This window comes from Podarcis melisellensis (genome assembly GCF_964234715.1).
Source record: "Podarcis melisellensis genome assembly, chromosome: 7".
In the NCBI taxonomy this organism is placed as follows: Eukaryota; Metazoa; Chordata; class Lepidosauria; order Squamata; family Lacertidae; genus Podarcis; species Podarcis melisellensis.
In genome coordinates, this window is record NC_138539.1 from 81,023,978 (window position 1) to 81,046,024 (window position 22,047).

Below are 22,047 nucleotides of genomic sequence, written 5' to 3' on the forward strand. Positions count from 1 at the left end.
AAAGTTGCTTTATTTTGGCTAGATCATGTCAAAGGCCTGGTTCTCGTGGAGGTGAACAACCTGTGTCTGAGTTGTACCACTTCAGCTCGCACTTCATACCTCTGAATGTTTCTCCCTATGTCACAAAATGTCTTGTTCAGAGAATGGCTGCCTATTGCAAGGGTAGGAGAGGCCTTTCTGTGCACAGGAACGTTTTATACAGAGGTGCATTCCTTCATGTCACAAACGCACACAGTACAAAGTGGTACAGCCACCTACCTGGTTCCCCACCTTCCTGTGAATAGGCCCCAAGGGAACCTTTCCGGAGCTAAACGCGCTCCAGGTCAACTCAGGGTATATTTTCCTTTTATTCTCCCTCCTGTTTCTCCACCCCTCGAAGGTGTTGAGTGTTGGGAGCTAACGAACTTCGCCTTGTAAACCCCCCCCCCCCAGTTAATCATGTCAACTTCGCTGTAAGCAAGAGAGGAAGGGGCTTCAAAGGGGTCAGGTGAGTCCCCAGGGGACACGGGGCCCAGACGCCAGTGGAGAGATCCTAATCGGGCTTGCAGCGATTGAGGGCTATATTTGCCCAAGGATTTGGGGACAGGCCAAGAGCAGTTCCAAGCGAAAAAAGAGAGAAGCTCGATTCAGACTCCATCTCCCTCAGAGAGTATTGGCTTTTGCCAGGCTCCAGGCACGGCTGCAACGCCGAGGGAAGCTCGCTCAGCCCCAAACCAGAGAGGGAGAGGGAGCGAATGAAGTACAGGAGTAATTTGAGATAATGGCTTTCTAACAGGCTTGGGCAGACCTTGGACACAAGCAAGTGATGTTATCACCCTGCATCAGCATTCCTCTTCAGGAAACAGGGCTAGGTGGTGGTGCTGGGGGTGTTTTGGGTTTACCCCTCCCCTTCCACTGCATTCCCTCCCTCCTCGCTCCTTCCGAGGGAAACATTAACATTCCTTCCAGGATTGCTAAACAGAATCTTAATTAGCTGATACTCTTGCGCGAGGGTTTTTCTTAACTAATGGTTGCTGTCAGGGTATCTCCCTCCCTCCCTCCCTCTCTCTGTCTCTTCTTCGGGTTCTTTGGGGGATATCGTGTTCTGCTGCAAAGCATGACTGAAATGTAATGTGCAGGCGGGAGAAAAAGGGAAAGGGCAGAGAGGGAAAGGGAAGATCTGCAAATCTCAGAGTCGCAGGCCCACTCCCGGCCTGTCTCATCCGGGAGGCATTGTTGGGAGAGCTAATGAGAGGAGGAGGAGGCGCCGCTACACTTCTCCCGCAAAAGCATGGCGAGGACTTTGTAAACAGGGCTGCTTGCAGGTGGGCTGGGCTGTGGGCACTTAGAATCATGGAGGGATCCCGGGGATCATCTAGTCCGACCCCCTGCAATGCAGGAATCGAGTCCCTGGGTAGGGTGGACTCGAAGGAACAGGGCGCACTGACCCGTTGTGCCTCCAGGGCTGCTCCCTTCCGCCCCAAAGCTCCCCTGCCGTCTAGACAGAGAGCCGGCGAAAATCCTGCCCAGCTTAAAGACAGCTGAGCCTTCCTTTTCTTTCGGAACTACAGTGGTACCTCGGGTTAAGTACTTAATTCGTTCTGGAGGTCTGTTCTTAACCTGAAGCACCACTTTAGCTAATGGGACCTCCTCCTGCCGCTGCGCCGCCGGAGCACGATTTCTGTTCTCATCCTGAAGCAAAGTTCTTAACCCGAGGTACTATTTCTGGGTTAGCGGAGTCTGTAACCTGAAGCATCTGTAACCCGAGGTACCACTGTATATATTCTTCTAACCTGATCCTGCCCCCACCCCAGCCACACCCCGCAGGCTCCTCTAGGGAGCTCCTTTTTCTTTAGCACACTCCCAACTTTTGCTAACCAGGCCGCTACGAGAACTTGGCCAGCTTATTGCCATGGGCTGTGGAACGAGGGTGTCGGGCCTGTAATAGCGGTGTCCCCTAAGGCACACTTACCTGAGAGTTTCCCATCGTATCAGCCTGGTTAAGGCTGCGCTGCATCGTAGCACCCCCTTGCACCGAACCGGACACGCGCATTATTTAACCCAAGGAAACGGTCCAGCAGCACCTGGTTGCAGTTCGCTTGGCCCACTAGTCTCCTCCACCTGAGTAAGCGGACAGCCCAGTTAGTATAGCATGAGACTCTTAATCTCAGGGTGGCAGGTTGGAGCCCCAGGTTGGGCAAGAGGGTCGGACTAGATGACCCTCGTGGTCCCTTCCAACTATGTGGTTCTGTGAAAGCAGGTGGGTGAGAGTTGGGAGCCGGAGGGTCCTTTTCTCGTACTGCTTCGGTGCTGAAGTCGCTGAGATAATCTGTGACGCCTCTCCCACGTTTCTTATATGGGGAAAAATAAGTGTTTGTATGACTGAGTTAGTATCTATGACCCTTTTCCTCTTTTTTAAAAACCTAAAATTGAAAGGCTCGCGGTAAGCACTATATGGGCACGATCCACTGGGAAGTTTTCTTGCGCGGGTCTCCTTTGGAGTGCCATTGCCCTTCGATTTCGATGTCTTCTTAAGGCTGAAGTCCTATATTATCTGAGATTGGGAGTGAGCCCTGGAAGTCCGTGCGCCTTGCGCCTTTTAACAAGGCTTGATAGAGTTGCACTATGTCTCTCAGTTGAATTTATTAGTGCTCCACGTTAGCTGGGACCTTGCCTTGTATTTGCAAATGAAATGCTAAAACGGTGCCCCCTCCACCTCCCCATTCATTCCAACAGGAGTTATTCTCTCAAGAAACCCGCCTGCCTGCGCCCTGGGCCTTATTATTTTGCCATTTGAAGCTGGCAGCGCGAGGAGGGAAACAGGAGAGCCTTCACCTGGCCTGCGAAAGGCGCAAAAACCCCAAACCCACCACGAAGCGAGGCCTGGTGCCTGACGTTAACTCTAAAGAAGATGGCTCCTGTTTCTCGGGAAAGGCCCAGGAATAAGCGCTTCTTTGTCTACCAACCTGCTCTTCGCCGCTACCCAGATTTTGGAATTAAGTCAATTAGGTTAATAACGATTAATATGGATATCACTACATATCTAGAGAAAGTGAGGAGGAGGTGCGAGGCAAACTTGTTTTTTTTTGTTTCCAGATGAGCTGTTGGAGTGTATTTTGTTGCATTTTTAGTTTCAGGTTGCCAATATTTGTATGTGGATCCGTATTTTTGAGATACGGATCGTTGGACGCGATGGATTTGTTTGGCTTCATTGTTCTTCTATAGGCCGCCTTGAACGCGGCCCAAGGCGGCGCATAGAATTGAAAGGCAGCTCAATCCAGCCCCAGTCTGCTCCGAAGTGAGTTCAGTTGGGCTTCGTTTATTATTTAGAATGTGATCCTAATACCCCGCTTACCTGTGTGAGCAAGTCCAAAGACAGCTTTTAAAATACTGTAAGCTGTTTTGTCCTGGGAGGCGGGTCGGGAGAAACTCTGCGGCGATCTACTGGGGCCCTTTTTAAGCGCAGACCTCCCTCTCTGCTTGCGTAAAAGACGTCGATTACTCAACAAAGACTTCGCCATAAAACTAGCAGGGCCGGAGGGAGCTGAGCGAAGTGAGACAATAGGGCGAAGTTGGTTGATGTGGCAATAATAATGCTTAGAGAAAGTGGGGTGGGGGGTGGGGGAAGCAGACGCACGACTCTCGACCATTTAATTGCTCCTTTTAAACCTGTTATTACGATGTTAACTGGTTAAGTATATATTGCTGCCTTTTATTGCCTTGATGTGACAAATTAAAACATACCCTTCTGAAAAGAGGCTTTCATTGGTGGAGGAAGAGGCAGGGAGAGGCGGGGGGCGACAGAGCTGTCAGGCTGAATTAATGGGGGGGACTTGCATTTTTTCCCCTTTGCGATTTTGCTGCTATTGCGTTTTTGGGAAGGGGGCGGGAAGAGTCCATCAGCCACAGTCGATTTCTGTTCTCTCTCTTTCTCGCGTCGCGAGGTAGCCTTCGACGCAGTTTATATATAGATCTGTGCAATCTGCATCGTCTCTTTATTTATTGACCCGTGCCTTTCCATATATAAAGGCACTGCGTCTATTCTCTCATTTCTCCTCGCGATCTTGTGCGTTACTCAAGGGCGAAAGGCGAATGCCTTTTCGCTCCTGAAGTGAGCTGGAGGTGGACGCCCCCAAAGATGTCAAGTGTGAACGTGGCACAGACATATTCGCTTTGTAATGTGCTAAGAGAGAGTAGTGACCTGTCCAGAACTCACGCTGTTTAAAAGGGGGTATTAAAAGTGGTGAACTGAGATCTGAACTGAAAAAGCTCCGTTTACAAAAGGTGTGTTTGTTCCCAGAAGAGATTTTCCCACCTCGCCGCCCCGCGTAGTGAAACTCTCCTAGGGAGATCTGAAAAAAATGTCATCAGATCGTCAAAAGTCCGCGAACAGAGAGGAATGGCTCTTTAATGGTTTTATCTTTAAAAAAAAAAAAACAAGAAGGGCGAGTCCTTGTTCTGAACAATGAATGGCTGGATTATTTTCAAAGCAACGTTCAACACACGCGCTTAAAAAAATAACGCCAAAAATCTCGACCTTGGGGTGCTCAGACCTGGGGCGTTTCCTTTTATCACCTCTCACCCATTTTTTGGAGGATGGGGTTCAAGCCTGAAAACAGAATCGTTTATCTCTTCAGTTTCAAATAAAGTTCTTTAATTTTACACTCTGCCTTTTAAGTCACTCCTTCCAGAAGTCATGTCCTGCGCAGCTTACTCGAGAGCAAACGTTGTTGAATCCATTGAGCTCGCAGGGGGTTTGGCTTCCGAGTAAACAGGCACAGGATCTGTCTGCGCATCTTAGACAAAGCGCGCGCCCCTCAGGCTTGTCGCTCCAAACAGGTAGGTCTCCACGGCCCTGTTGCTTCGCGTCCAGTTTCAGAATCCAGCTTGGGAAGTTGAGAACTTTAAATAACAATGATAATATATTGTTTTTAAAAAAGCAACCATCTTCTCCCTCGGGAGAAGGAAGAGGAAGACGGGAGGCGCTCTCCTCAGCTCCTTCGGGGGAGTTCTCTCCGCTCCGGCCGCGATCCGCTTTGAAGCCGTTTCTCTCTTCCCAGGACTAACTCGCTCTCTAGGAAGGGAGAAAGAAAACGACCCGATGAAGAAGACTGTCTTTGGCGGGGGCGCCGCCTTCAGCCACGCCGAGCCGACGGAAGGACCTGCCCGGAGGAGGGAGGGGACGGAGGGCCGCGATGACATCCTAATGAAATCAGCTCGGAATCCATTACACGAGAGGATTAGCTAATTACCAGATCAGAGAGACGGAGAGGAAAAATAAATAAATATGCCTTTAAGTAACCGAAAGTAATTATAACCCCATTGTTGACGCTAACGATTAATAATTGATCGGATGTTCTACACAATGAAATGTCAGTTTATTCTCCTTTGGATGCGCATATGGCTATTTCTTTTAAGGAAGCGGGGCGGGATTCCCTGTCAATAGGATCACAAACATTTCCCTTGGCATGGGGAACTTGGTTTCAGGCGGGATCTCTCTCGCTCTGGGGAACTGAAAAGCTGGGTGCCTCCCTAGGCCCGTGGCCATCCAGACGGGTCTGGACTGCCGCTCCCATCGCCTCTGACCATTGGTCATGCTGGCTCAGGCTTATGGGAGCTGGAGCCAACGACAGCTGGAGGGTCACACTTTAGCCACAGGGCTGGGCAGGTATTCTGACTTCTGCTATTAGATTTAGCGCTTTATTTAACGGGAAGTTAAGACGCAAGGCTCGCTTTTAGCCCCGAAGAGATAATTCGGTTACATTCGCTCTTGCACGCACAGACGCCTTAAAAAAGGAAGGGAGCTGTACTGCCACGTTTCATAGGAAACTGTTTTCCTATGTTCATGTTCGGTTTCTGTTTAATATACAAGCCTTCCCCCGATTGGAGGCCTTACAGGGAGAGTGGGGCGCACTGGTGCAGCTGCCTGCAAATGAAGGGCTGGTGATGGGGGGCAGGATTTGGGCCTCTTAGAAGAAGCAGGTAGCTCACGGCGCACAATATATATAATAAAATCTCTCCTATATAGCACCCAACGCCGCTGAAATCCTCGTGGGATGGTTCTCTTCGCCCTCGTCTCAAGGGCAAAGTTCCCATAGGTTTGAACGGCAGCCAAGGATAGGGTGCAATTGCGTCACTGAGAAGTGCATACCGTTGGAGAGCAACGATGGGGGGGGGGAACGGTTTTGGTTGCTGTCGGGCACGTAGCCACCCCACCACTCCTGGCATATCTGCTTAAGCCTTAAGGGGGAAAAGTGATGCAAAATAATGAATCGCGCGCATGGCGAGGCTTCAAAACAGAGAAAAGCTTCCAAGCTTCGAGAATGCCATTGCTTTGATTTATTTTATTATTTTTAACGGCGGGGTTGTGCGGGCGCGTCCTGACGTTATGTGTGCATTTTGCTCAGTCGGAGGAGTTCCGTCAGATGAGAAGCTCTAAAGGTGTTTCCAAATTCTTGCCTCGCTTCACTCTTTCCTATTTCAGAATCTGATTCGGATTCTTCTTCTGTTTCGCTCCAGTTCCCCGCTTCCTTCTCCCCGCCGCCAGCACTTCGTGGGGACGGCGGACGCCTGCTTTCAACACGTCCCACCGACCCAAAATAAATTACGTGTTCATTCAGTGAGCATCCTTCGATAGGGTGGCGAAAGTGTGGGCAGATACGTAGCCTTGGCATGTTTACTCGGAAATAAGTCCCACTTGGTGCAGCGGGACTTACTCCCGGGTAAGTGTACATAAGATTGCAGCCTTAATCCTTATTGTTAATAAGCAGCAAAGCCTTGAGCTGTTAATTGGATTTCGGCTTCCCTTTTCTGACGCCCGGCTATTAGCTGTGACGTTTCTCATGTATTTGTTAAGGACTTGTGTTCCGCTTTGAGCTTGGCTCAGCGCGGCCGAAGAGGAACGCCCCCACTCCAGTTTAGGGATCCCTCCCCAGAGGCGAAAAGCCCTGGTGGCCTGCAGTCTCTCTCTCTCTCTCTGTGCGAGGTGGAGGCATGGCTGGGAAATAAAGAGGCGACACTGATTTAACCTCCTGCGACTGCTGGCTTTGCATGCTGCTAACAATGCCTCTTTGAAAATCCCCAGCGGCGCGATCCACCAGCTTTCAAAGCTGATATCGTTGGCGTTTGCAAACTTATCGGTTTGCACATTCGCTAGAAGCAACCCCATAGGACTTCGCGTTCGCGTAAACGCGCGCAAGGTCAAGTCTGCGAGTCCCATTGAACTGAATGGCAGTCTATCCTCCAGTAAACGAGCGAGCGATTTGCGGACAGGTTTCCGGGCGAGAAGCCCCAAATACCGAAAAGGCTCCCAGAGGCTTGATGGCTACAGACCTCTTGCAAGGCTGCCTGCACACCAGACATTTACAGCGCATTTAAAGCACACGCGCCCCAAGAACCCAGGCAGCTGTAGTTTGCCCCTCGCAAGGTTGCAAAGACCAGCACCCTGAACAGACTACAGTTCCCAGAATTATTGGGGTGTGTGCGTGTGTGCATGCGCTTTGAATGCACGCCGTGCGCGCAGCCCTGTGTACAGACGTTGAATTTAGCTCTGCCCCTGCAATCGCGAGCTTGCCCGCGGGAGCAAATCCCTCTCGGTCTCCTTTGAAATAAACAAGCAAGTCAACACAAAGCAATCAAAAACAAGCAAACGACGTCTGACCAAGGAAGTGAAAGGCGAGCGGAGGAAGACGCGTCCTGCCCTCGCCAGTTCTTGCCCCCGCCCGCCTCACTGCAAGGCAAACAAGCCCTCCCTTCTTGCCAGCAACTGCTGGCATTTGTAGGCAGGAAAGGAAGGAGCAGTACAGGGATGGGGCGAGGGGGTGTGTTATATCATATCTCCCCCTTACTGGACCGCAGCTAGCCCAGTCTGAGCCTTTCTCCGAGTCCTGGTGATGTAAGGCGCGCGCGTGTGCAGTGGCGTAGCGTGGGGAGTGCAGGGGGGGCGGCCGCACCTTGTGGCGCAACATCTGGGGGTTAGGGTTAGGGGACGCAAATCCACGGGTTAGGGGGCGCAAATTACTTGCCTTGCCCCGGGTGCTGACAACCCACGCTAAGCCACTGTGTGTGTGTGTGTGTGTGTGTGTAGCTGTAGACCTTTTACCTGCCAGGCAAGGTCGCATTTCGCGAAGCAAAGGCTACCACGACTGCTACAGTTTCATGCAAGCACATTAAGAGGAGCCCGGTTGGATCGGGCCTACTTGCGCGCAAGTAGGAAACGCAAACTGAAAACTGGGCGAGTTGGAAAAGTTGGGAAGGGTCGCAGCGAGAGAAACAGGAGGGGAAATGTTTGCTTGGGTTTTGAATCTGTTGCTGATAATAATAGTACTACTACTACTAATAATAATAATCCAAGGAAGGGGACTCAATGGGTTTTCAATTGCATGTGCACCACCAAGAACAGCAGGCCAGTATCTGCACGATTTCCTTTTGGATTTACATTACTCTGTTTCTGTTGTTTACTCTTCAGTAGGTATGGCAGTATAGCTCTCCTTTCGTTTATCTTAGCGCAGAATTCAGCTGGAAGCTCTCCTGCACAAGCTTCCATTTCGTAATGTTCCAGCAAGACTTTGCAGAGGAGCTTTAAACGGCGCCAAACTTCCGCTTAAATAAATGGGGCATGCGCAAGATTTTACTCGCCTTCAGCCAATGAGGGCTTCCCGTTCATTTATACCTTTTAATATCTAACGCGATATCGTTTCAGCTCATCACAGTGGGGGGCTTGCGCAGGAGAACTTCCCGATGGATGCACCTTAATTGCTATTTAATAAATCGGTTAGATTTGGGCGAGGCGGTGGAGATTGAATCCATTGCAAAGAGATAGTAATATTCTCTCTCTCTCTCTCTCTCTCTCTCTCTCTCTCTCTCTGTGTGTGTGTGTGTGTGTGTGAATGTGAAGTAGATTATACCAAAACCGTTGGATCTGACAGGCAAAGAGGGAAATGTTTCAAAGCCAGCTGCCCAAAGTCTTTCGACTTTTCCTTCCAGAAAAAGAAATCCCAGGTCTAAATTCTAGCAAGGGGTGAGTAAATTATGGAAATCTTAGATAATTCTTTGGGCGTATAAACATCAAAGGAGAGTCGTTAGCTTTCCTAATCTCTGCCACAGAATGGATTTTCAAAATAAAATAAAATATAAAACCAACTGAAATGTACATGTTATCCAACAGAGAACCTGGTGTATAATAAGACGAGGAAGGGAGGAGAGAGAGAGAGAGAGAGAGAGAGAGAGAGAGAGAGAGAGAGAGAGAGAGAGAGAGAGAGAGAGAGAGAGAGAGAGAATATCCACGCTATGGGAGCAGGAAGCTCCCATTCAAAGGTCGCCGCGAAAGGGAGCGCGGGATAATTTTACACTTTTCTCCTTTAGAATAATAATCTAACAGATACGATGGAATTGTTGGCATCTATATCGCCCATCTGCCCGAAGGCACTATATTCCCTCAAAAGAGCTTTAGCCTGAAAAAATATATATCACATATAAAAATTACGCTGAGTAGTATTTAAATACAAAATTGTATTAAACCCACAAGTTACCGTTACAAAGCCAAAACACAACAAATTCCACAGCTTCGTTTGAAGCCTGCTGCGGCCAGGGATAGAAATATCAGCCAGTTGCTGAGAGCACCATTCGCCAGGGAAGTTCTCCTGCGCACGCCCCATCGAAATGAACGGGACGTGGGCAAGAGGACTCGCGGGGAAGCCTAATGGAAAAGCATGGTTCGTTTCAAGTGAGGCTTGAACAGGAGAACTGCCCCCCTCGGCTGACCCTCTTAACATTCTGCACTGAGAAATTTGAAATGTCACATAGATGGGAAGAAATAAAATTTTAGAAAAAGGAGGCAGGCAAACAGATTTGGTTTGTGTCAGAATTGCTGTAAAGAAGAAACACTTTAGGAATGGGTTGGAAGTCTAGACCGAATTGGGAATAGCTCTGGGGGTGGGAATGGGGGAGGCCCGAATCACTGAGATAAATAGACTCCGTTATTGCTGGACCACCATCCAAGCCTGTGCTAAAATATTGTCCCAAAATATTTACTTTGAACTCAGTTCTGGTGACATCAGTGAAAACTTTAACAATTGGGTGATTTTAGGATTGCAACGTAGAGTATGAATATTTTAAAATTATTATTTTAAATGTTGCTTTCTACACACACACACACACACACACACACACACACACAGAGCAGCCCAAGAGACCTGTCTTTTGGTTAGACTACTTTGTTTACTTAGGGGGAAGGTGATGAGGATGATGTTGTTGTTGATGATGATGATGATAAGCAAATACATTCTGGTAACAACATAAGCTGTAGGTAACCTTCTGTAATTACACCACAGACATGCACACAGATTCCACTCTTTATCCAGTTAACATTCCCCAGGCTGAACCCTGAAGTATCTAAGATCACTTTCAAATGCCCTTTCTAACAAGCCCCTGAGCAGGAGGCCACTAATTTTCAGCGAACAAAAAGCCACTGGAGAGAGCCCCGTTTGTCAGTATCAACTGGTCGAGCAATTTCCCATCTTCAGACACATCGGCCTATCTGAGCTGGCAGATGTTTAGACAAGATTTTATAAATTGTTCAATATCAGCCCGTAATGAACCCCAACTGACCATTCCAAAGCAGCTAAAAGCGCCCAGGATCTCCCCTGCTGGGATCTAATAATGCTCTCACGCTGGAACATTATTAATCATGGAATAAAATAGATGAGCCTCTTGAAAAATAAGTGTATGATTGATTAAAGGGCAATCTAAGAAGCTATTATTCTTGTTTTATAACCGTAAGTTATATTCACTCAATTTATCTTTGAGGGAGAAAATAAATGGTTGTTTGTCTCCTTATTGAAATTATATTATAAGGGAATTCTCATTATTCGTGGGGGGGGGGAGGATTGAAGTGATAGTTTAGCTATTTTTTTAACCTAATGGTGAATCTCTTAAGTGATTACCACATTATAGATATTTTTTTTTAAGAGGTGGGATATTTTCCTTTTTTCCTTTTTACTTTCAAGTGTTTTGTATCTCTTGATAAAAATGAAACACAAATCTTCACTTACAGTGCAAGTAAACATGACATTTTGAATTAAGAATGCTAGCACTAAATACAACATGATGTACAATAGTAATCTTTTAAAAATGTAAATTGTATATAGTCCAGTGCAACAGATTCACTCTGAAGGTTTTTATTGTCCTGCAATATATACGTTCAACAGGTTTAATTAGCCACAATGCTAAATATATTTTAAATATTTAAGAAGTTACCTTAGGCAACTGTAACAGTGATATTTTATAAATTATCATGAATTACAAAAAAAAGATAAATACTAAAAATGAACAAAAAAAAAAGGCCACCACCTTATTGTAGACTAATCTGTTTTTATTTACAATTAAAGATATAAATTAGTAAAGAATTCTCGTTAAACAACGAGGGATTGTATAACCATCAATGTCTCAAATAAAAACCAGGCATAATTTATTTACAAAAGAGTTGGGATTCCGTTGCAATACAACTTGCATAAATTACTAGAAGCTCTCATATCATTACAAAAATAAATATCAAATTTGTTTCCACTTTGTAAGTACTCAAGTTCTTCAGTCATGGTTTATTTAATTAATTGCTACTGTATGGATCTTTTACAAAGTGTTTGTACAATAAATCCTATCACACCTACAGAATATAGATATATATAGATATATATATATATATATACCGTGGCAATAAGCTGATCAATTCGAGATATCCTGAGAAAAAACAGATTTGCTTCTTTCTTTCTTTCGTTCTTTCATTCTTTCTTTTTAAGTCACATATACATTGGGGAGAACTAGACTATACCAGTAAACTCACATAATGTCCAGCAAAATTCTGGTTTAACAATTAGAGAGAGTCTGTAGATTTAATAGTGCTCTGTGGTCTTCTTTTATACAGTGGCACAAGATGTGATCCAGATTTAGAATTTTGTTAGAGATAGATAGATTAGCTTGGGGAGAGATGATGGCTTGTTGACTTTTCTCAAAGCAATTGTGACACCTACCTGTGGACCAAGGAAAACACCAGATCATCCACAATCTTTCAGTTACACGCGGAGTGTTAAAAATGGAAGGCAAACTAAAACGCTTTTTCTTTTCTTTTCAGCATAGGAGGATTAGGCTTGGGTTCTGTTCTGTTTTTTTTCCCCCTTCCCCTGTGGGGGTGGGAAATGGTTGGCCACAAGATATTCTTTAATCCTAACTGTAGCAGCGATTTGGAAATAAATGGGGAAACACAGGCAATTCATGCAGACACTATGTTCTCCTTGGAACCCAGCCAGGACTCCTCTCATTTTCCTTCTCTGCTGTTTGAAATGTATATAAGCATGCTAAATAAAATCACTCTTTATTTTGATGCACAACTATTAGAATTGCGTGTTTATAAAGATGCCTTAAGGTGCATTTGAGCAGGGAAATCTTCTGTACAGCACCCGAAGCACTGAATCAGTGCAATCATGTTCTTTTATTTGGCGTGCTGATATACATTTCAAATAGTACAGAGGGACAATGAGATGAATTCTGGCTGGCTTCCAAGGGGAACACACAACTATCCGCCCATATATTTCGACGGGGCCTTATGTAGGAGGAGTTCCCAGTCTATTGCAGTTTCAATTTGCCAATAATAATTGGGGGGGAATAATAATACTGTGATTTAAATATTTATTGAAAATACACAACTTTCATTTTTTTTTAAAAAAAGCAAGAGGCTTGTGTGAAATAATTGAACTGATTTCTCCAACAACAACAAAAAAGGAAAGGTGAAAATGCAATAGGCTTTTCTTTGTAATAATGCTCTTTTGGTAATGGAGCAAGAAATTAACATTAAGCAAATTTGCAGGCTGAGCAATATGTTTCTGGAGCCGACGCCAAATGATCCTCCTAAGCGGTGTAACAGAATAGAAGGAGAAAGAAGGAGGAAAGGAGCTGGTCTCACTTACTTGCCTGGCTGCTGTGTGATTGCACTTCTATAGGTATGGCTGTAGTCCTACTGTGCACACTTCAGTGGGGTCTGTCAAAATAGAAGCGTCAGTTAGTCACAGGACACAGCTGGCTAACTAGATTATACACTCTGGGCACAGCCTAGCTCCCTCTTGCACAAAACCCCAGCACAGCCCTTGGAAGGCCTTTTCTTGAGCTGGCATTTCTCAGCGGATCTGGGAGTTAACTCGTTCGAAGGGCCAGCATTCTTAATTACTTGTTTTAAATTTAGCATAACTTGTAGCAATGTCTCAGGCCAATAATGGAACTTTGAAGGAGACAGACAACTGAAGCTGCACTCCTAAATGAATTGCCTTTAGATTTGGTCCCATTCTACTGGGGGGGGGGTGTTACTTCCGAGTAAATATACTTAGGCACAAGCTATCAGACTTCTCTCTGCTCCACACTGTACTGTTTTTCCTCTCTCCCAAACCTGAAACTGTTCTCTCTTTTTTTGCTTGGGAATATTGCCAAAACAATATTCTCCCTTCCTATTATTTCTCCTCTCTTAGCAACAAACACAATGAATAAACTTTCTGCAAATATTTTCAGATTATATACAGTTCAAGGAGTTTTGGTGATTTTTAGAGGCATTTTAATTACACGGAGCAATTTATATACATTATGTTCCTAATCACATTCATAACTGGAAGGCAAATCTCAGCGTTTTCTGTTAGATCCTCTTCTTCAGAGGCCTGACCACAGCTTCGGGCTGCAGTCCCACACAAAAGGGCTGCTTGGACAACAACAACAACAACAAAATTAAAATCTATGGAATTCCAAGCAGAAGAACTCTGACCTGGATTGCAGTTTTGTTACTGGACTGTCAGAAACAACCATTGCCTTCTTGCTTGTAGCACCCACCTTATTGTGATTTTTTTTTGGGGGGGTAGGGTAAATTTGCGCCCCACATTATTCCTTAGTAGAAAAGAAAACACCTACCTTTTTTGGAGTCTGGATTGGAAGGCTTGTAATGTTGTTCTAGGTGGCTCGCGATGGTTTTCAAAGAGTTCTCCGAGCCCTGCTTGTGCAGCGAGCTACTGCCGCCTCCGCCGCCGCTGCTTAAGACCGTCTGACTTAGCCCCTCGCTGGAGGCCACCGTGGCTGAGTTGTACCTCAGGATGCCCTGACCCTGGAGGGCGTTGAAGTTCCCATAGTTTGTGTAGTTGCTATAAAAAGGCGAGGTGTAATAAATATGCCTCCCCAGGAGAGAGGAGGGCGAGTAGGCAGCGCTGTGTGGGGTGGAAGAGGGCGGCACCGACGGCTGGCAGCTCTGGCCCAGGTTGTGCGGGTGGTGCGGGTGGTGGTGGTGGTGCTGAGGGTGCTGAGGGTGCTTAAGGTCCGAGGTGGCGATTTCCGCCAGCGACCACAGCTTGGGCTTGCTGGCCGGCGTGGTTTGCGAAGCCGCCGTCGGGGCCATGCGGGCATCCAAAGCGGCTTTGTTGGCGTTGCGCGCGGAGTCCTCGGCGTGCGGGTGACCCAGCAGAGGGGCTTCCACCCCGGTGAGAGGGGAGGAGGTGACGGGCTTGGAGGGGAGACCCCTGTCCGCCGCTGCCTCGTCGTCGTCCTCCTCCTCGTCGTCGTCCTCGTCCTCCTCCTCCACGTCGTCCTCGTCCTCGTCGATCTCCTCGTACTTGTCCTTGCACTCCGAGCCGGACTCGCAGAGCGGGTCCCCGGCGCCGCAAGGGGCCTTCTCGCCGTCCGATTCGGCCGAGCAGGAGTGGTCGGTGAGCGAGTCCACCTGCAAGCTGATCCCTGCGGCAGAGAACCAGGGGAACCGTCAAGGAAACCAGGCGGAGGCACCGGCTGCAGCAGCGGGAGGAGGAGAGCGCAGCACCCCGTCTCCTAAACCTCAGGCTCCCCGCCACCCCCAAAACAGGTGGCAAACAATCGGAGCACCCCCAGCTCCCCACCCCCTTCCCCACTCCAGGGCCCCCCAGAGATGATCTCCTGCGAAATCTCCTCGGATCCATAGGCCTCTGGAGGGCCTCTTATCCAGTGGCGTAGCGTGGGGGGGGGTGCAGGGGGGGCCGCCGTACGGGGCGCAACATCTGGGGGTTAGGGCTAGGGGGCGAAAATCCACGGGTTAGGGGGCGAAAATCCACGGGTAAGGGGGTGCAAATTACTTGCCTTGCCCCGGGTGCTGACAACCCACGCTACGCCACTGCTCTTATCTTCCACCGTAGGTGGATCGGACGGCCCGGCCGTGGGTTCAGGTGTCGGCTTAAGGCACAAGCTTGAGATAGGAGCCAACTCCTAGGGGCCAAGGTCCCTTCGAAGCCCCCTCCCCAATAAAATATTTGAGTGGGCTCGGCCCGCCCAAAGATGATGGACATTGCCAGTCAAATGGTGTGCGGGCCCCGCTACTTGTGATCGCTTATGTGGGGCCGGGCTTACTTCCCCCCCCCCAAAAAAAACCCCACATTTTATTGAGAAGCGGCCTTCAGCCTCCTCTGCTCCCCCGTCGTGTGCTTCTGCTACAAATAATCCTCGTCCTACCGCCTTTCCAACGCCGCTGCAAGCACTGCCCGAGACAATGTCCCTAAAGCGCTCCGAAGGCTTGAGATCCTTCAAGCCTGTTTATCTGGAAGCGGGTTAACTCCCGCGGTTTACACGGCCTTTTCCCGGGGCAAGCGCCTACGGGGAGGCAAGCTTCACCCCGCTCCGCGGCGCTTGCTTCGCAGGGAATGGCGTTTCCCCCTGTCTTTAAAAGAGAAAGTGCAGGGGCGGCAGGAATCTCAGGGGACGAATGTGGAAGATGCGCGCAATGCAATGCAATGCAATGCGGGGAAGCTGCCCCTCCAGCCTGGAATAATCCCGTGCGCGCGCGCGTGCACACAACACACACTTACCTCCGAGTAAGCCCCACTGAACTCCGAGGTAGACCTGCACCGGGTCGGGCTGCAGGCCCACGATCTGCCTCCCTGCCCCACGAAACCAGCCTGTTCCTCCCTCACCTTCATCCTCGGCCGACGTCTCGTTGCTGTCGCGGCCTTTGTCCGACGGCAGCGCCTCCTCTTCCTTGCCGCGGATCCCGCCGGCGTCCAGGTCCTCGTCCTCGTCCTCGCTCTTGTTGCGCGGCGCCCAGGTCATCTTGTTCTCCTTCTTGAGTCTCCTCCTGGCGTTGGCGAACCAGGTGGAGACCTGCGTGAGGGTCATCTTGGTGATGATGGCCAGCATGATCTTCTCGCCTTTGGTGGGGTAGGGGTTCTTGCGGTGCTCCTGCAGCCAGGCCTTCAGCGTGGCCGTGGCGTCCCGCGTGGCGTTCTTGCGGTAAGCGGGGTCGTTCAGCTGGTAGGGGTAGGCTGGGCTACCGTAAGGGTGGTAGCTGATGGCCCCGCTCATGCCCGTCGCGTGGGCATCGTAAGGAGAGCCCTGCCAAGCACAAAAGCAAGGGCGTTAGGCATTTCGGAAGAGCTGGCAGCCACCAGCTAGCAGGCAACGCCACGGGAGCGACTATTACATTTTACACTAATGTCATGCAATCAACTCTAGCGAACAATGTTATTATTTCTTAATTGTAGTGCCTAGCACTCCTGCATTATTATTACTCAAGGAAAAAAAAATAAAGTATCCAGAGGGCATTCGAATCCCTTCTTCCCTCTGAAAACTGCTGATGTCTTCGTCTTCGTTGCAGTTTATTGCAATTCAACGCAGACATTTTTATTTTCTCCCTCCAAAGGCCCTACAGGTAGTTTCTTAAAATGATCGCTTTCTACTTTTCCTCTCTCCTCCTCCTCCGCCTCCACACATGGTTGCAACGATATTTCCTCTGTTGCCATACAGGAAAGAGAGAGAGAAAGAAAGAGAGGAGAAAGAGAGAGAGAGAGAGACACACACACAACAAAGCCCCCCACTTAGCAATTCACTTCGCTAATGCATTGCAAATCCAATTTGCAAACCAGAAGATATGCACCGTTTCGAATTGGTCAAATGCGATATAATTAGCATTTTAATTCGCCCTTTAAACGTTTAAATTGCGCTGATTTAAAGTCTGCATAATACGAGGGTGAGGAGAGAGAAGAGAAGGGGGGGGGGGAGAGAGAGAGGAATTAGTTGAGCCAACTTGATAACTTTCGGAGTCGGTCCAGGAAACCAAGCTAAACACAGCGCTCCGAATGTACCTAATGTTCCTAAATAGCCCGGGAACAATAAGGCTTGGCAACTTGCGACTGCTTTTCTTCTGCCACGAGAAAGTCAAACAGAGGAGCGTTTGAGATCGGCTCCCATTATCCTAAATAAAGATCGCCGGGCTGGGAGAAAAGGTTGGGGGGGGGGAGAGGGAGAGGGAGAGACGACTCCAGTCATAGGCGCTCGATCTGATATCTCTTGTGTAGTGAAACAAAACGAACCCTTTGCCCCACTTTCCCAGGACCAATTGGCTCCGCTAGCTTTAATCCTTCGCCGGTTTGCAATAGCTGCAAAAACACGCGCGATCGCCAGCACAGACGTGCTGGGAAGGAGGCGCGAGTTGGAGGTGGAAATCCGTCCGAAGAGACGCCCTCTCTCTTCTCTCCCCCAGCAACAAATAAATAAAAATAAAAATAAACAAACAAGACCTTTAATCGAGTTTCAGCTTGGACTCCTTTCCATCGGTCGAAAGCCTCCCCCGCCCCGGTAAATCACATAGATTTCTATATATATATATATATGAGAGAAGCGCTAAAGAGATCGAAGGGGAAAGTGGTGGAGGACACGGATGTCAGAAAATGAAAGTGAGCGAGGAGAAAAGAATAAAGGAAATAAATTGGCGAGGGAAAGAAGGATGGAAAGGGGGAGGGAGGGAGGAATGAGAAGATGGATAAGAAAGAAGCGAAGGAACGAAAGAGGGGAAAGCGAAGGAGGAAAGTGGAGAGAAGCGCAGCGAGGCTGCCTCGGAGGAAGCACGCTTCCGTGTGTGTGCCTAACGCGGGTTGGCCGGCGTGTCGGGCGGGCTGCATCCCCACGACCCCCCAGCCTAGCCCGGGCAGCCTCGGGGAAGCGATGGAGGAGGATGAAGATGGAGGCGGCTGGCGCTGTCCGGTCCGTTACCCACCATGTAGGAGGGGAATCCCGTGGCCGGGTCGGTGGAGTACTGGAGCGGGCTGCTGAAGCCGGTGGCTGCCGCTTGGGCGGTGAAGGCGGCGGATCCGGGGTAAGGGCTGAACGCCGAGCCCGAAGACGACCTGGCCAGCTCTTCGCTCCGGGGCGCCGCCAGCGCCGACGCCCCGTAAGCCGGGCACGAGTAGAGCGCCAGCGAGCCCGGGGGCTGGTAGAGGTAGCCCTGAGGGTAGGACATGGCTGGCCCACGGGCAGCGAGCGAGCGAGGAAGGGGCCTGGGCTGAGGCGAGCGGAGGACGACTGCGGGCGCTTCAGCTACGGGCGCCGCCGCCGCTCGCTGGCTGCAGCCGCTGAGGAGCTCACAGCCTCCCCTCCATAGGCGGGAGGAGCGCGAGCCAAAAGGAGAGCTCGGCGCGAGGCTGAGGGAAAGCCTCTCGCACGTCCCGGGAGCGCGCGCGCGCCCGCCGCCGCCGCCTCGCGCGCTCGCCCGCGCTCCTGCTTTCCCACGCAGAAGTCACCCGCAAGAGGAGGAGGAGGAGGCGGCGGGCATCTGGGCAAGAGGAGCGCGCGGGAAAATGGAGGCGGAGGAGGAGGAGGAGGCGTCTTCCCCAGCCCGGGCGGGGAAGGGGCGGCCGAGGCTCCGAGCGCGCGTGAGGCAAAAGCAGCCTCGAGCAGGCTCCGCCAGGCAAGCGGCCGCCCCGGCGGCTCGTCTGGTCGTCGCGCTCGCGAGCCGCCCCCCGTGAGGCGAGCGAGGCGAGCTTTCCCCCGCGGCGCCCGGCGCGACCAGCTTTGGGCGCGGGCATAAGGGAGTCTGCGAGGCGAGGAGTTTTGTGAGGAGAGGAGTTTCGCCGGGGCATTGGCAAGGCCAGCTGTCCGTCACGGCGGCTCATTTGCATACGGAGGAGGACACGCCCCTCGCCCGGCTTCTTAGCCACCGAAGGAAGGAAGGAAGAACTTGGGCGGGACTCCCGGCCAGTGAGAGAACCTGGAATGAAGCCCCGCCCCTCGCGCTCGGCGCCTGAAGGGAGGAGGAGAGAGGATGGCGCGCTGTGGCTGCGGCTGAAGAAGCTGGCCGGGCGCCGAGCGACCCAAGGCGTCCTTGTCTCGTGCTCCCCACCTCCTCCCGCCCGCCGGCCGGGCCTGGAGGTTATATAGCGTCACGTGGTGGCAGAGCTGCGCCGAGGGAGGGAGGGAGGGAGGCCGGGAGGGTTCCGAGGTGTTCCTCGCAGGCACGAGGCGCGGGCCTCGCCAACGAGCATGCGCGCCTTCCGGCTTCGGACTAGCGCAGCCCGGAGCGGATCGTGCCTCGCCGTGCGTCAAGGAAGAGAGTTGCGATCCTATGCCCGCTGGCTTCCGCGGGGATTCCGAAGAGACGCGCCCGGGGGGAGGGCGGATGAAGCGCTTTGCAAGGCGCGATCTTAATAATCCGCGCAGCCTGGAGTCGGAAGGAAACCCCGAATGGCTCCGTGGGGACGCGCTCTCCCGTGTCAGCAAGATCGCAGCCTGAAGTGGGGCCGAGTGCCAAGTAAACGCGCAGAAAAGGGCCGGCTGCGTGGAATGCAAGGAGACGCGTTTAGGATCGGGCTCCCACAAAACAGCAGAAGCCCCGCTTGGCACGAGAAAGCTGACTCCGGTGTGCTGGTTCGTGGGGTGGGAGAGGTCAAATTGGAGCAGACCCATTTGCAGGTAGCAGCGTCCCCGCCACCCCAGTGGAAAACAAAAACAAGGATTGTGCCATTATTCTGTCCACCACACGATTAAAGTGACATTTAATTGTACATAAACTACTTGCTTAAAACACTCTCCCCAGTGTATTTTCCCCAGCTCTTAAGACCTTCGCACTTCTGGGTGGAGGGCCGAACGCACCAAGGTCCTTTTTCTCAAAATGCTCACCAGGAAGCATTTTGGGCAGCCACCTCCCAGTTAATTTCTGGAATACATTCACACCTTGGTTAATATCCTGTGGATGAAGAGCTTGCTTCAGATCCACTGGGGGAGGACTCCTTCATTACTTGTCCTCCTTTCTGTTTGGTCCAAAGTCCAGTTGAAAGTGCTATAATCCACACCCCAATCTGCAAAGGCGAGGGTCCTGCGCCTGGAGCGCTAGTCTAAAGGCCTTGCTATATATCCATTTTCTTACTGCAACCCTGCATCCCCTACCCAAACAATTAAGATTTAGGGGCCATGCTCTCGAGGCATTAACGAGAGCCGTGGTATGTAAAGCAAGAATGCTAATCAGATGCATAAATGATTCCATGCAGGAAAAACAGAAACATCTGAAATGTCTCTGCGCGTATAAACCGCGTTGACGCGCTTCTGCCCAGTTTGTCAGATGGCGGTCTGCTTCGGAAGTCGAATCTGTTTCGAAGCAACAACTTGCTGTCAGCAGGCGGGTAGGGGTGGGGTCAAGGTGTGGGGTTCAAATTCAGCAGAAGGACACGTGGAATTAGAAATGATCGCGGACAATATCGCTTGGTGAGAACTGAATCTACGCTCTTTGGAAGTGTAGAGTGATGACTGCGCTTTCTGGGCCAAGAGCCCGACTGAGGGTGCTAGAGACAGCCAGCCCTGCGCCAACGTGCGCTTAACCTTTATGCGCAAAAGGGGGAAATCTGCCTTGCGGACCCTTTCCGCAAGGGTAAAATATTCGTATATTGGGGCGGGTGGATGGGAATCCTGATCTCAGTGACCACTTTCTCCAAGCAGCCCCGAGTGGCTTAAAAGTCCGCCACAAGATGCGGGTATCTTTAGGGTAGAATTGCAAATAATCAGTAGCGGGTGATTCTAGAAATGCCAATGCAATTGCCCACAATTGGCAATTTCCTCCTCTAACTGGCAAGTGATTTGAAATCACCTCGAAATCCAGTTGGGGACTTACCTGCAGGGAAAGGGGTTTGGAGCACAGCCTCCTGTGTTGGGTACGGACTGCAGCCTAACGCGCGCCTCCCCCCCCCCCATCCTTCTTACTCTCGAAGCAGCTGGCAATTTGGGAAGGCGAAATTAATTAGAACGTCAGCAAGCCCCCCGAGATGACTTTCCTCCCCGTCAAAATCGGAGAAGCGACGAAACGTGGCTTCCCTCGACCCCCCCTCCTTTTTTTTTGAAATGTTAGAAGAGCCGCTTCCTTTTGCGGCGCTGGAGACCCGAGGAAAGGCGCATTGGAAGGCGCGCACGGATTTCTAGCTGTAACCAAGGACACGTTTCTAGTCGGAAAGAGGCTATGGGGGAGATATCTCCACCCCCGTTATTGGTGCATGTTTGCTGGGGTGCTTGTCCGTTGAACTGCTGGATGTTACAATTAGAAACAAGCGCGCGGGGGGGGGGGGATTGCGGGTACGCGCCAGTCAAAGTTGAGACTTCGCATTCATTCTTATTGGGTGGGCTCCAAAACGTCTGTTTTCCCCTCTTGCGTGTAGGTGCCAAGGAGGCAGTGTGCTCTCTCGGGGCTCGGTCTCTCCCTGACCCAAAGAGTCCATTACTTAGAATTAAGTCCCGTTGATATCGGTGGGATTTACTTTCAGAATAATGCGCCTGCGATAAGAGTCTTGCGCACGCCGTTCAGGATCCGAGAAGGCAAATCCTCGATATGTGCAGGATTTCCTCTGGAGTGGCTGTGTTAAGAAAGAAAATAAAATTACAATTGCGAGAAAAATGACAAAGCGCAAAATATTATATCTATTATCTAATTTTTAAATATAGTGTTTCCACCTTTTGCTTTTCCTCCGAATATACAATGTTGCTTTCCATACAAAACAATAATAAAAAGAGGGACGGCTGAAGGGCGGGGGAAAGAGCGGCTCGTTTTCCAATAAGTGATTAATGAATAGCGCATTACCATTTCAAAAGGGGAGCCCTTGCTTTTGGGTCGATTTGCATAATTTTTGTATGGCTTCAAAAAAAGCAACACCACATTGCTGTCATGCATTTCCAAGAGCGAAACATAATACAGTCTGTGTGACAAAGAGATCCCTCCTAATTTGACACCGCCAAGGAACTATCCGGAGCGTTTAGCTAGAAATGGGACGTTTT

The 22,047-nt window shown here is 50.1% G+C and overlaps 1 protein-coding gene across 5 annotated transcripts; it reads right to left on the minus strand.

Moving 5' to 3' along the window:
- Positions 1–4,361: 4,361 nt before the first annotated feature.
- Positions 4,362–18,687, minus strand: IRX2 (iroquois homeobox 2). 5 transcript variants are annotated; one of them, XM_081920056.1, is made up of 5 exons: positions 18,014–18,687; positions 15,831–16,353; positions 13,921–14,733; positions 12,943–13,009; positions 4,362–5,053 (listed from the first exon to the last, which is right to left on the minus strand). In XM_081920056.1, exons 1-4 carry the CDS (start codon positions 18,254–18,256, stop codon positions 12,966–12,968), a joined length of 1,623 nt encoding a protein of 540 aa, XP_081776182.1. In that variant the 5' UTR covers positions 18,257–18,687; the 3' UTR covers positions 4,362–5,053; positions 12,943–12,965. The 5 variants fall into 5 exon arrangements, with proteins under 5 accessions (XP_081776182.1, XP_081776180.1, XP_081776181.1 ...); XM_081920054.1 differs by having other exon boundaries at positions 12,939–13,009; positions 18,014–18,435; XM_081920055.1 differs by lacking the exon at positions 4,362–5,053 and adding an exon at positions 11,141–12,005 and having other exon boundaries at positions 18,014–18,686.
- Positions 18,688–22,047: the final 3,360 nt, after the last annotated feature.